Source organism: Camelus ferus, unplaced genomic scaffold (genome assembly GCF_009834535.1).
Source record: "Camelus ferus isolate YT-003-E unplaced genomic scaffold, BCGSAC_Cfer_1.0 contig313, whole genome shotgun sequence".
Taxonomy (NCBI): domain Eukaryota; kingdom Metazoa; phylum Chordata; class Mammalia; order Artiodactyla; family Camelidae; genus Camelus; species Camelus ferus.
Genome location: NW_022588524.1, coordinates 1116591 through 1130834, shown reverse-complemented (window position 1 = coordinate 1130834; position 14244 = coordinate 1116591). Strand labels below are relative to the sequence as shown.

The following is a 14244-nucleotide window of genomic DNA, read 5'->3' as shown; positions in this document are numbered from 1 at the left end:
GAGAAGGCATCCGGATCTGCGGGGAGCCTTGACCTCGGACGCCCAGCCTCCAAGCCCGGAGAGCAGCGTGTGCACCAGCCACCCGCAGTGGGGCTTTGTAGGCTGCAGAGCGGACAGTCCTGGGCCTGACATTTCCCCGCACTCCCGGGGGGCGGGGATTTGAGGCTGAGCCGTTCAGTGTATTTGCACAACCTCTGGGTGAAGACCAGAATCCTATGCCTGGCCTGAAGCACAAACCTCAAGGGAGACTCCCAGGAGGATGCGGGGAGTGGGCGGAGGACCGATCAGGGGCTCTGAGGCCCCCCCTCGGCGTCACAACTGGTCCTGGCTCTTCCCCACCCGTTCCTGTCTGCGGCCCCGGGCGACCCCTTGCCGAGGCTCACTGGCCCTAGACAGAGGCCTGTGTTGGTGGCCAGGCTCTGGGAAAACGCAGTACCACGTAGCCCATTCTCAAATAAAGTAAACAGAACGTTTCTTCCACACACGTGATTTAGCCTCTGCAAAACACAAAACTCCTGGGACTACGCCTCCCTTGGCGCGATTCACTTACTTGAAACCGGCCACAGGGGTTCGTTTTCTCCCCCCAGGTCGTGGAACGACTCTCTCTCGCACACCAGGGTCTCAGGGCACGGGACTGACCTGGGGGCTGCACTCATTGCCTTTGGGGCCCACAAGATCTGGGCTGTAATGCTGACTCCATCACTAACTGGCTGTGTGACCTTAGGCTGATCACCCAACCTCTCTGGGCCTCCATTCCCTCACTTGTAAGACAGAAATGAAAAAAAAAAAAAAAAAAAAAAAACCTCTCTCTAAGGAGATGGTTGTGAGGATTAAAAGGAATAATTCACGTGAATTTCCCAACGCCCAGTAGGTACCAGGTTACCACGAGCATCCCCGTGCGCCAGCCTTGCATACAGACTTACCCCTGGCATGATTATCTTCTCCACGTCATTAATGATGTCTTCAAAGGTGTCTGGCTCCTGGGGAGCAGTGGGGGGGATCAGAGGGCGCAGGTAGCCGGGCTCCACGTCGGGGTAGACCTGGCGTGCCTCGATGCCTTCCAAGTAGTCAGCCACATAATCCACCATCTCTTTCCCTCTCCTTCGGAATTCATCTGCATTCATGGTGACCGGGCTTCGTCGGGGCAAAGCTGCATAGAGAAAGGGGGGAAATCTGTTGGCAAACTTGACAACGTCTAAAGTGGAGACGGGCAGTGCCAAGCCAGCGTGGGACAGGGAAGCACAAATCTGACTCCGTGTGAGAGCTGTTCCTTTGGCTTCAACCCTGTGCCCTGTTTTCTGGGCTCAGTCTTGCTGGCTCTGCGCCTTTTGTAAAAGAATGTCGCCTTTAGCCTGAAATGTACAGCAGAGCCCGTCCTCAAGGCTCTGACCTCTAAGGATGTTAACACTTTGCACTTGTATAAAGATAACAAGTTGCAGACTAGAAAATAACATTTGTCTTGTGGGAGGTTTGCAGGGGCGCCATGACCTGACCCACTTGCACAGCTGCAGGAACAAAGGATTCCTGCACCGAGAAGTTTGCAACAACCAACCGCACCCCCCCCCCCTTTTTCAGTATAAAGGGAGCCTGAATTCTGACTCAGGGAAGATGGTTCTCCAGGACATCAGTCTGCCGTCTTCTCTGTCTGTTGGCTTTCCAAATAAAGTCGTTATTCCTTGCCCCATCACCTCATCTCCCGATGCACCGGCCTGTCGAGCGGAGAGCAGAACGAGTCTGGACTCGGTAACAAGGTGGCCTCTGGGGCTGCCCGGCCGGAGACGCAAACACCCACGGTCCACGCAGACCACAACTCAGTGGCACTTTCCTTCCATGTCCGGACAGGCGAGAAATGACACCAGCTTTGGGAACCTCAGCTAGTGTTTATTCTGCTTTTAACCAGCTACTCAATGGAAAACAGTGCCAAGTCTCATTTTCCCTGTCTGCATCCAGGAAATGGACCAGAAGCACACATGGATGCTCACGGTCCAGCCCACCTGTCATAACAAACCTTGCTCTGAGTCCTGCCCTGCCCTTTGCTAGCTGTTGGCCAGAGACTCCCTGAGCCTCTCGCTTTATTTGAGAAAATCAGGTAACAATGCCGATCTCTGCGGAAGGTGTGAAGGTGGTCACGCAGCACCTGGACAACACTCAGCTAGGAGCCGGGGCCACGTGACCTCCAACAGCATCAGCCTCCCTCCTTGATCTTGACTCTGTCACCAGATGGAACCGCACCCCTACATACAACCTGCTTTTCAAAAAGCATGCTTTCTTGGGGGAGGGTGTCGCTCAGCAGGTGGAGCGCGTGCTTAGCATGCACGAGGTCCTGGGTTCAATCTCCAGTCCCTCCACTAAAAAATAAAATAAAGAATAAATTTAAAAATACATAAAGAAACCTAATTACCTTCCCCATCCCCAAACAAAAACACAAGAAAAACAACACTTTCTTCAGACTCACAGACGTAGAGAACAAACTCACAGTTACCAGGGAGTAAAGAGGGCGGGAAGGGACACACTGGGGGTTTGAAATTTGCAGATTCTAAGTACTATGTACAAAACAGATAAACAACAAGATCCAAATGTTGAGCACAGGGAACTATATTCAAGAATGAAAACGAATTATGAAAAGGAACATATGTATGTTCATGTATGACCGAAACACGATGATGGGGCAACAGAAAATGGCACGACATTGCCCTACTGAGTATATTTCAATTAAAAAGAAGACAGAAAAAGTGTTTTCTTTTCTCATCACGTAGTGCCATGCAGGGGGCCCTGGTTGCCCGTGGCAGTGACGTCCATTCCATAAAGTCTGCGTGAACACTGAATTGGCAGACACGGGACCCTGCCTCCTGGGGGAATGCGAGGCCATGTCCTTGTGTGTTCCTGGTCCCATTTTTATCAACCAATCAATGCATAATCTTTCTGTTATGTGTTCCTCCAAAAAGACACTTTGTCTGAGACACAATCACTCATTCACCTTGAGCTCCCGGCCGACAGCACGACCGCTCAGGGTTGAAGGAACCTTGTCTAACACCTGCGTTTTCTCCCCAAGGCACATCCCAGCCTCCTTGCATGTAGGACCCCCCGGGGTGCACTTCAGCAGAACACAAAACAGAACGTATTTTTACCCAATTACTCTCCCACAGGGAGGGAGCACGGGAACCCTAATTTCATCAGAAAATCAGCAACGTTGGGTTCGAGATCCTTTTTAAGCACCGCCGGTCTGGCAGGCACTAATGACTTCATCTGACTTCGATTCACGAAGGTGCATTGCTTGCTTGCACTTCCATCTCTTCTTTCATGAACTGCTCGCTCGCTGAATCCTCTTCCTCTCGGGTGTGAGATATTTTCTGGTTTAACTGCGAGAGCGCTAACACAAGTCCTTCCACCCTATGTCCGTGATGTATTTTTCAGACGCTTACCTCCATTTTATTCGACCGAGTGTGGCTTAGCGTTTTATTCGGACCCATGAGAATTTTAACTTTTATGCAGCCAAATCTCAGAGTCTGTTTCTTTATGATTTGTTCCTTGCGCGTGACCATTAGAGTTGCCCATTGGACTGAATATTAAGTGACCTCAGTTGGCCCGGCCGAGGGGCAAAATGTGAAACGCACGAACAAGACTCAGAGTGGGAGCCACGCAAAATTCAGAAAGGTGCTTGGGTTCTGGGAATATTAGCTGCTTCCTTCGAATGGGGCTCGAAGATGTACAAAATGAGATGCCTAAAGAAAAACTAAACTGAGATACACAGTTTAATAAACAGACAGACCTGCCTCCCAAAGCAATATTTCTGGTCAGATCGTAAGATAAGACCCGATTATTCTTATTGAATCACGCTCTCCTTTATTGACCAGTTCTTCGCCAGCAAGACCTTTGCAGAAGGCTCTTCGTGCGAAGCCACAGAGAATCCCGCGTTCATTTTAAAGCTGCTTGATATTCTGTGCAAATATTAGCTGGAGGGTGCAGACGACTGATAAAGGCTAAGACAGATGACTTTCCAGGCCTTGTAACTTATCTTACGAACACCATCTGTGGCCTGTGGGCTTCTCCAAGCAGAGGCTGAAACTCTCTCTCTGCTTTCTCGGGAGCAATCACAGACCCTGGACCACAGGAAGCCCCTCCAATGTCTGCTGAATGAGGCCGAAGTAAATGGATGAGTGAATGAGCGGAAAATCTTTTCGCTCTCTAAAAATTTTATTTCTGAAGTACGTGATATCTGACTCCATCCGCTGCCTGTAAGACAAGCCACAGCGGCCAGCCCATCACACGTCTGCCACAAAAGAGCCACAGGAGAGCATCATGGCTCAGAGGTGATGGGCCCCTTCCCCCCAGAATTGTGCCCACCCCTACCCGAGCCTCTCAAGTCCAGTTCATGCTGAGCCTCAGACCCAGCAGGTGCAGAACTGACTTGGTTTCCCCAGTCTTGGCTCTGGAAGTTCACCCTGGATTTGGGCTTCCTTCCCCTCTGGTCCCAGCGGTCCCTGTGGTCCTAGCTGGAAACACCCCCTTCCTTGGACCACTAGAATCCTACCTTTGCCACAGCTGTTTGGCGTGACCCTGACCCGAGCTCTGCATGGTGTTCCACTGGCAGTAGGGGTGGATGGGACTGAGTGCCCACGGGCCTCCGTGCAGGCCGGACAGGACAGGACAGGGCAGGGCAGGACCAGCCACCGCCACTGCCGGAAGGTCAGCGCACCCACCCGTCCGGGAGGAAGGAGGACCAGGGCCAAGGTGCTCTGTGTCTGTCCGTGGGCCTGCCCATCAGTACAGACCAGCTGTGCTCCTGTTTCAGACCCCAGGGACACTGGACACTTCATTCAACATTCCTGACTTTCCTTTTCTATCCAAATTACAAAAAAAAAAAAAAATAGTCTTTACTTTTTTTACACCATTCCAGTACAAATAAATCATAATTTATGTTTCAAAATCACTTCTCTCTCCAGAACTGGGAAGCCTTGTCCCCCGCTTTATTTTTTAACTTTGAACACTGTAGGTATAATCTAGGGTCCTAAACTAACTGGCCTGATTCTCCCCTGAATCGACTGGTTTTTTGATGGCAGTTGTCCCTGTGAGCACAGAAGCATGAATAAACCCAACAGGAGAAATGCTTCTAACCACCTCAGGTAAGGAAGCTTCTAGCAATGAGAGGCTTCTAACAGTAAGAATGGCGGTCTGTTAACGTGCCTCAAAAACACTCCTCTAAGATCTTTTGTGCCTGTTCAAACTCTAGGAGGAGTGTGGGATTAGCTGACACACACTACTGTATATAAAAGAGAGAAACAACAAGGATCTACTGTACAGCACAGGGAACTATATTCAGTTTTGTAATAACCTATCATGGAAAAGAATTTGAAAAGAAAATATATATGTGTATGTATATGTGTAAGTGAATCACTTTGCTCTACCCCTGAAACTAGCATTGCAAATCAGCTACACTTCAATAAAAAATAAGAATGAATTGTAAAAAAAGAAAAGGACTCTAGTTAACAGTGAGTTATTTAGGACCCTTATGTTATTCAAGTCAGCATTTTTTGTCGGTGGCCATAAAGCAGATGAAGACAGGCGGACCTTGGAGATATTTCGGCTTGGGTTCCAGCCCACCTCAATACAGAGAATATGCCAATAAAACAGGTCACACATGACGTTTGGTTTCGCAATGCAAATAAAAGTTATGCTTACAGTCCGCTGCAGCCCATTAAGTGTGCGACAGCATTACATCTAAAAAAAGAAAAATGTATAAACCTTAATTTAAAAACGCTTTATTGCTAAAAAATGCCAACCATGGTCTGAGCCTTCTGCAAGTCATAATCTTGTCACAGTAGGAACATCAGAGATCGCTGACCACAGGTCACCACAACAAACGAAATAGTAACGAAGTGTAAAATACTGTGAGAATTATCAAAACGTGACACAGAGACAGCAGACAGAGTGAACACTGTGGGTAAACTGGCACCAGTAATTGCTCGATGCCGGGTCGGCCCGAAACTTCCACTTGTAAAAATCGAAAAAATTTATGAAGTGCCATAAAACGAGGTGTGCCTGTAATCAAAACCAGCCCACGACAGGCCTGTTGGGGGGGGGGACAAGCAAGGGTCACGGCCACCACTTCTGGTCACCGCGGCAAATCCTTTAAAAATAGGTCAGTGGTGGAGCACGTGCTTAGCATGCACGGGGGTCTGGGGTCAATACCTCCAAACAAACAAACAAACGAAAAGCTTTGGAAAGAAAAGCAAGCAAGTGCGAAAATTCTTGCATCAGTAATTGAGCATTAGTACCTCATTTTGTAGCTTTGGAACCAGCAGCAACTCGTTCATCTCCTTGCATGAACCATTTCACTCAGATATATATATTTTATCATCCTCCTGACAAATCAAAAGGCTGAGGCACAGAGAGGCAAAGTTCACAGCTAGACCCACACTCTGACCCTCGACCCGGCCCTTCCTGGGTGCGCTGGACTCAAACACAAGCAGGGCACAACCCCTGGAATATGGCACAAGCAAACCTTGAGATTAAAAACTTGAAACTCCAGCTTCTCTCTGAGCCTCCGGGACTGGTTTCCCTGAAGATCATTAGTTAACTCCCCTGTTTGAAACCCCGCTCATGGCAAACGGCAAAGAAGAGAAAATGAAGTTGCAACAGCTCTTCGCTGTATGGGATGCCCGCGGCCATGCCAACTGACCTCCAAGCCTCCACCTTCAATCTGTGAAATGGTCATAACGCTAAGTGCTAGATCGACTTCTAGCCAGGGGACAGACTCACGTACGCGAGCCGCGGTCCCTGCCAGCATCCTAGGGGAGTTTGCTGTCCGGAGGGCAAACCCCACAAGGGCCCAAGTGGATGGGCAGTGGGTTCCAACTGGTCAGTGTTGGCCACCCGGTGGGTCTGGGTTAGCGGGGTTCCCTGCTACACTTTGCAAACCCGGATTCTGCAATCCTGCCGTTCCCCCTGCTCCCCGACTCCCAGCAGCCTCGGGGAGCAGAAAGAACAGAATTGAAGGTCATAGCATGTGGGTTTGAGCCCCAGCTCCGCTGTGACATGCTGTGCAGCTGCTGGCAGACCCTGTGGCTTCTCGAGTGTGTTTCCCCACTTGTAACGCGGCAGGTGGAGGCTGCAGGCAGGAGGCACTCAGGACGTGAGCGCTGGGGCTGTGGTTTGTGGTCCCTGATGTCAGGGAAGAAGCAGGCTGGGTCATCATCAGGTCAAAGGGAGCAAGAGAGAAACAGGCAGGGAGGGGGGTTCCTACCCTGGACACACATCAACCCTCAGGGGAAACCCTCCCTCCTCTGACGTGGCAGGAGAGACCTTTGCATCCCAGTTTCTGATTCGGTCCCATTGATGTAAAATCAGGGCTGCCCCCATCCTGGTATTTTCCTGCCGACCTTCCTTTATGGGAAGAAACCATATAGAAACTGGGAGCATCATTTTCCAGCCGAGTCCCATGGGAAGACACGGCCTTTTCGGCTCGCATCCCTGCCAACGTCTCGTGATGTCGCACACAACCGCCGAGAAATCCACACCTTGAGCCCGAAGCAGAGACGCGTCAGCAACACTCAGCCAGCTGATGTCATCGCAGTTGTCATCAGGGTACGCGTAGCCTTTCGGTAGCCTCTTATCAACCGATTTCTCTAATAACCTGAGTACACCAGGCTTGACTACGTCACAGATGTAACCTCGTCAGCCCCCGCTGGGCAGGTTTCGCAAGGTCTCTCCAGAAAAGCCAGGATGATGCAAAAATGTCACCCCCCCCCCCCGGTCAGAGCCCCAACACCCCCACCTTTGCTAACTCTGATCACTCATTCCCATTTTAAATTTAAGCCTGGAAGAAGGTACAGATTCATCACTGCCACTCCTGTGTTTGCTCTTCTGAAAAAGGTATGTGAGACCCATCAGAGATTTAGATTTAAATTCCCTGCTCTGCTTCCGTGTTATGTTGGCGTCAGACCAAGAGAAGCTTCCTGAGATGGAAGCCCCCTTCAATTTTTTTCCCTTATTTTTTTCCCTCCGTTCTTTCCTCCCTTTCTCTCATTCTCCTGAAGTCACGTTAACAGTCCTCAAAAGGTCAAAGCCATCTGCCTCTTCTATGGATGTGAGGCTGTTACATGACGCTCCGGTCGGCTGCCTGTCTCCACAACAGCCAGCACCCCCGGCCACACCACGTATTGATTTAACAGCTTGTGCAAACACACGACACCTGCTGGGGCGAGCCCAGGCGGGGGGCCGTGGGGCACGCTCTGGGGGGCCTCCATCCTTTGCCCGCGTTAGTTCAGCAGCAGACACGACTCCTCCATCCATGGTGACCGCTTCATTCCTCCCTGGGCAGGGCTGTGGTCCTGTCCCTGGCGTTGCTAAGGAGCTCCCACCTGCAGCTCAAATCCTGAGAGCATGGTGGCGCTTGGATGCCACACCCTCTCGTCCAAGAAACCAGAGGAATCGGTCCTTCTGAACCGTGTGTCATTAATCGTCTCAACAACCCCAAAGGGGAGTATTGTTACTGCCATTTCATCAAGTGTCCCAGGGGCAAGTGCCCCACCCAGGGCTGCAGACGAGTAACGGGGGCAGTGGTGCTGGACTTTCTGATTTTCATGCTGCCTCCCCCCTGGCCCCTGCGGCCGGGTGTCCGTGCCCACCTGCGCATGCCGGCCGCCCCTGAACCCCTGCCCTCGGGAGGCCTGAGGTGTCAGGGCCCACAGTCCCCAGCAGGGCCCCTGCCTGGGCTGGGAGGCGGCTCCTGCCACCCAGAGTGTGGTCGGGGTCCTGCCCGTTCATCACACGCAGGAGACGTTCCAGGTGGGAGCAGTGGGGCCCCCACCTGGGCCAGTCCTGATGCCAATGGAAACAGGCAGATGGGGAGCAACCTGCAGCCCTCTCTGCACCCCAGGAAGAGTGCCATCTTCCCCAGCTCCCCCAAACCCTGACAGGCGCCGAGCGGTCCCTGCGCACAGGGGCCCCCGGGGTAAGCCCCTCACCTCTGTGCTCTCAGCCTTCATGGCAGCTCTGCTAAGGAGCCAAATTATCCTCACTGCTGAAGATGAGGAAGTGGGCTCGGGGAGCCGGGCGGCTGGTCTGAGCCAGACAGCTCGCAAGCGGCCTCACACGTAGCTCTGCGCTCTCAGAAGAGCAGACCCGTCCCCTCTGGCCTGCGGTCCCCCACGCCCGCGGCTTACAGGGAACCTAGCCACATGGACAACACAGCAGGATTTCAGCCTTTCTTCCAAGGCCGTGCGCCTCCCCCCTCTCCCTCCATCCTTCTCCAGGAATCCCTAAGAGCCCCAGGGAAACTTGAGGACCACACGTCTAAAGCACTGATGGAGTCCAATTCTCCTGGAGTCTCTCCCCAGACTCAGATGGAGAGTACGGAGCAAAACCTTCAGAAGAATCAGCCTCTTGAAGAGACAGAGCAGGGGAATAACCCCCCCCCCCCCAGCTATTTATCCGAATTTGTGGACGATGAAGGGGGCTTTGTTATTATTTTAATTATTTCCTTCTAATTGGCTGTGCAGAGCAGTCCACCTGCCATGTGCCTGGGAGACACGGGAGAGGCTGCTGTGAAAGCCATGACTTCTTTCTTTTTTTTCTCTTTCAGAAACGTCCGGACACTCTTCCTCTTCCCTATGTCTTGATTGTACCAGGATGACTGCTGTCCGCGCCAGCTTTGACGCTGCAATTGTCCATTTTGGTTTTGGTTCAGTTTCAGAAGGAAAATGCTGATTTCACTGAGCAATCACCTGGAAAGTCCTAACTCTTGGAACCTTTAAGAGAAACAACATACCCTGGGCAGGGGGAGCCCTCATTTCGACCCCCTCCCACCTTCCCACCTGCAATGCACCTGCTTGTTCATAATACGGTTCCTCCTATTGGCACCGACTGTAGGCTCAGCCCTCATAACCGTCAGACCCAGTGTTTACGCCTGCCATGAGGGAGGGAGCTGCTGGCTGTCCTTCACAGCAGAGGACCAGAGGGGTCCGTCTGTTCTGCAGACACGTCTCTTCCCACCCGCCTCCCAGCCTCTGTGGGCTCCAGACGCACCAGGAACCAGCCTGGAAAGTCGTTTCCACTCGCTCTGTTATGTTGCTGTTAACGGCTCCGAGGACTGAGAGCTAAAAAAAAAAAAAATATCAGAAGTTTCTGATTCTTTGCTGGACTTGTGGCTTAGAGGGGACACCCACAAAGGCAGGGGACTTCGGTTGGCTCCTGTTTTCTCAAAAAGTTCCTACAGCCTGCCCCAGCGGCGCACAGCTGGATGCATGCCCGCCCGGCCGGCCAGAGCAAATCAGTCCAGCTGGAATCAACAGGCAAATCTCCTGTCCCCGGGGTCCCCAAACTGGAAGGACCCGGCCGTCAGGAGCTGGCTCCTCCGGTGGGTCTGTCTGGTCCCCCAGGCTCCCAGGACAAAGCAGTACTCACAGGCAGCCCGAGGTGCTGGATTCTGTCTCCTCTCCTTCTCCCCTCGGCGACAGTTAAAAGGCACAGAGGATGAGAGCCATTTATGTAGACAGTGTCCGCCTCCCCAAAGCCAATCAGAGCGGCTCGCTCTGCCGACTTCCCTGGCAGCGTCTCCCACCTCCCGCCCTCCTGCTCCCCACCCCACAGGACGTGGGGGATGGGGGCAGAGCAGGACAGGGTCCGCGGGGCCTGCGGGGCGGGGGTGCGAGCGGACCAAGAAAGGGGGCCCTGTGTCCCAGGGCCCTGTGCGGGGCCCGGGCTGGGGCCGGATCTCCTGGGGACTCTCCGGACCGCCTCTGGGCAGCCACAGGCTCCCTGGCTCTCTCAAGGGGCGAAGACGGGCCCTGCCCTGCGCAGCGCTGGGCTGGGCGGGGAACACTACACCTGCTCCTTTTTCCCTCCCTAGGGTGAGGGGGCGGCAAGGACCCGCGGTGCAGGGGGGCTGACCTGGGGACCCGCGGTGCATGGGGCTGACCTGGGGACCCGCGGTGCAGGGGGGCTGACCTGGGGACCCGCGGTGCATGGGGCTGACCTGGGGACCCGCGGTGCAGGGGGCTGACCTGGGGACCCGCGGTGCAGGGGGGCTGACCTGCTGGATAGGAGGCTCTCGGGGTCCAGCCCCTTAACCCAGATCAGAGAGAGAAGCAGAGGCAGGTAAGGACATGAACCCAGGCTCCTCTGATTCCAAGTCTTGCTCTTTGACCCCTGAAGTCTGCCAGCATTCAAAACGCGGGCTTCCTCAGAAGCCCTGATCAGTGCCTCCTGGGGCAGGTGCCTGTCTCCCTTCAGGTGAGCGTAGAGCCGAGAACCTGCAAAGGGGGCCTAGGCGGGCTCCCCTGAGGCCCGGAGCAGCACGCGGGTTCCTCTGCTCCTGCCACACTCCCGCACACCCCCGCAAACATCCATGCACACACACACACGCCGCACACACACGTGCACACACCACGCACAGGCACCGTGTCTATGTGCATGCACAGATCCACGCACACATACATGTGCACACACCATCATAAACATACACGTGTACACACAGACACACACACACACACACACACACACACACACAATGCACTTCCAGGGCCCGGGGAGAAGTCAGGAGCTGGGGACCCCCCAGAGAGAGCCATTCACCCCGGGCTTAATTAAGCGGCATCTGTTGAAAGGAGCATCTGCCCTCTTGGGCAGAGCTGGCCAGGGGCCAAGGCCTCCAGGAGCTGGGGTTGCGCTGGGGCAAGTGGGCGGGGCCCGGGCAGGTGGGCGGGGCCGGCAGGGACCCGGGCTGGCGGATGGGGACTGGGGAGGTGGGCGGGGGCCCAGGCAGATGGGCGGGGACCGGACAGGAGGGCGGGACCGGGGCGGGGACCGGGGCGGGGCCGGCAGGGACGGAAGGGGTGGGGTGGGCAGCGCGCAGCTCCCTCGCTCCCTCCCTCCCTCCGCGCCGCTGGCCGCGGCCCGCGGGCCGGTGCTGGGATCGGGGCTGTTTGCAGGGGGTGGGGCCGCGCTCCGAAGCACCTCGCAGGGGAGCCGCCCGAGGGCCGCTCACCCCCCAGCGCTGCGCAGACAGCAGGGAAGGGAGGGCGGCACGCTGGACGCGACTGGCCGGGAGCGTGCGGGCCGGGCGGGGTGACTGGGCGCAGGGCTCCAGCCGGACGCCTTGCCCCTCTGCGCGGGGGGGCCCGTCTCCCAGCACCCGGCCCGGCCCGGCCCGGCCCGGCCCGGCCCGGCGGCGGCGCAGACCCCTGGTTAACCCTGCATGATACGCGGAGGCTACGCACACACGGGGCTGCAGGTGTGATGGGGGGCTGACACCCCTCTGGGCGAGGGGGCCCTGAGAATGAAATCTAACAGTTCAGAAAGAGTTACTGTGATCTAGTCAGCATTTACGCAGGTCCCATTACAGGCATGTTTACAGAGGATCATTCAGTCCCTCACAACCACCGTCACAAGGCAGGTATTGTCATCCCCAATGTACAGACGAGGAAGCAGAGGCCCAGAGAGGTTAGGAAGTTAGCCCAAGGTCACACAGCTAGCTGGCTCTCATTCAGAGCACTGCCCGGTGTACTTGCTGTGTGGTATTACAGGATGGGAGGCAGATCACGAAAGAATAAATGGAGAGAAATCCAGGGTTAATTATGACCAGAGCTGCAAAGCAAAGTCTGTGAAGAGGGCACAGCCCAGAGAGGAGGCTCGCAGCTCTGGACCTGACTGCACTTGGAGGGGACGTCAAGGCACTGACGGGTTTGGGGCAGAGCACTGACATGCCTGAGTGTTAAAAGTCACTCCAGCTGTTGCTTGGAGAATAAAATGCAGGGGAGAAAATAGACAGACTTCAGAATTACGAAAGAGATGGGGAAAAAATAATAAAGAGGTAGAAACAAAATGCTGTGAAGTGGTCTTTTGAAGATGCAGCTCAGGGCTAAGACATCCAGCTGCAGCTTGGGCTCGAGCCTGCCTTCCTGACCTGCTATAACGTGGGCTGCCTGCTTCCCCGTCCTCAGGAGCAGGACGATAGGAACGGACCTAAGGAAACCTTACAAAAGATGTGCAACACTTTCATGGAGAAACTTTGAAAGCTTACGGGAGGACATCATAGGAGACCCAAATAAATGGAAATAAATGCTCGTCCGTAGGTAAGAACACTACATACTGTAAATAGTTCCATTTTCCTCAAATTGATTAACAAATTCAATACTGCTTCCATCAAAATCCCCATTGAGGGGTGAGGGTGTATAGCTCAGTGGCAGGGTGCATGCTTGGTGTGCACGAGGTCCTGGGTTCAAGCCCCACTGGCTCCGTTAAGGGGAAAAAGTAAAAAATAAAATAAAATAAATTTTAAAAAACTCCATATACAGAGAAAGAAACAGGAGCCCAGGGGATGCGGTGCCCCAAACCGCATTGGTGGCAAACTTGACTGTTTGCGGAATCCACACCTGTCCTGTGCTTGCCTCTGAGACGATCCCCAGCTCCTGCCTCATCACACACGAGTGAGAGTGAGTGAGTGTGTGTGCACACACCAGAGCCCGCAGCGCCTGCAGCCTGACAGACGGCATTTGGCTTCTAAAGGTCTCCAGTCCCCATGTGAGTTTTGACCTTTGCGCCAGCATCCAGCCCTGCAGCAGGCAAGTCAGGGTACAGGGGCTGCCATTACCAACAATCACGACCTGATTAAGAATAAAACCGGGACTTACTTGCTGGGAGTTCCAGCTCCTCTGGGCCTCGGCTCCTTTCCAGGACTGAGGAGAGCGGGGCCAAGCAGGGGGAGGCGTTGCTTTAATCAAGTCACTCTCAGGGCTTCACATCTGTGCGTTTCCCTGAGCTCGCATGTTCAGCCTCACAAGCTGGTTAAACATTAATTTCTTTGGTGACAAAGGTCGGGAAATCTTGAGAAACCTAGAGGGAGCCACTCATCACTGGGGAGCCTGGGAAATCTCGTTCTTGACAGCTTGTATGTTTCAGTCCAAACCCTGGCAGCATGAATTTTTCTTACTACCATCTGTACCCCCCAACAGCCCCAATTGCAGTTTTTCAGCCCCAGTGGGTCATCTGGTGAACTCCAGCCTGCACCGTGGGAAGCCTGCCTTGCAGACATTCTCCTGCCCCTCCAGGGAGCCCCCAGGCAGAGCCTGCAGGTCCCAGCCCCTCCACCCCTGCCCCTCGACCCCTGGAAATGCTAGTGAGGATGCATGGGACCATCCTGTGCATGGGATCCGGACAAATGTGTAGAGAACACAAAGTAGACTGAATTTTATCTGAGCGTAAAGCGAGGCTGGGGGCGATGAGGGGAACTTGCCCCGGGGGAGTCCG

General features: G+C 54.1%; 1 protein-coding gene across 11 annotated transcripts in view; it reads right to left on the bottom strand.

The window, feature by feature from the left end:
* Positions 1-13764, bottom strand: part of DDC (dopa decarboxylase) — a 45526-nt gene extending 31762 nt beyond the window's left edge. Inside the window, exons 1-3 of one of the 11 annotated variants that reach the window (XM_032476240.1) lie at positions 10405-10911; positions 10027-10097; positions 924-1150 (exon numbers count right to left, since the gene is read on the bottom strand). In XM_032476240.1, the coding sequence (XP_032332131.1) occupies positions 924-1124 (201 nt within the window). In that variant the 5' untranslated portion in view covers positions 1125-1150; positions 10027-10097; positions 10405-10911. Of the gene's footprint in view, positions 1-923; positions 1151-6275; positions 6386-10026; positions 10098-10404; positions 11254-13628 lie in introns of those variants that run through there. The other 10 variants (XR_004318503.1, XR_004318502.1, XM_032476239.1 and 7 more) reach the window with 10 other exon arrangements.
* Between the last annotated feature and the right edge of the window lie 480 nt (positions 13765-14244).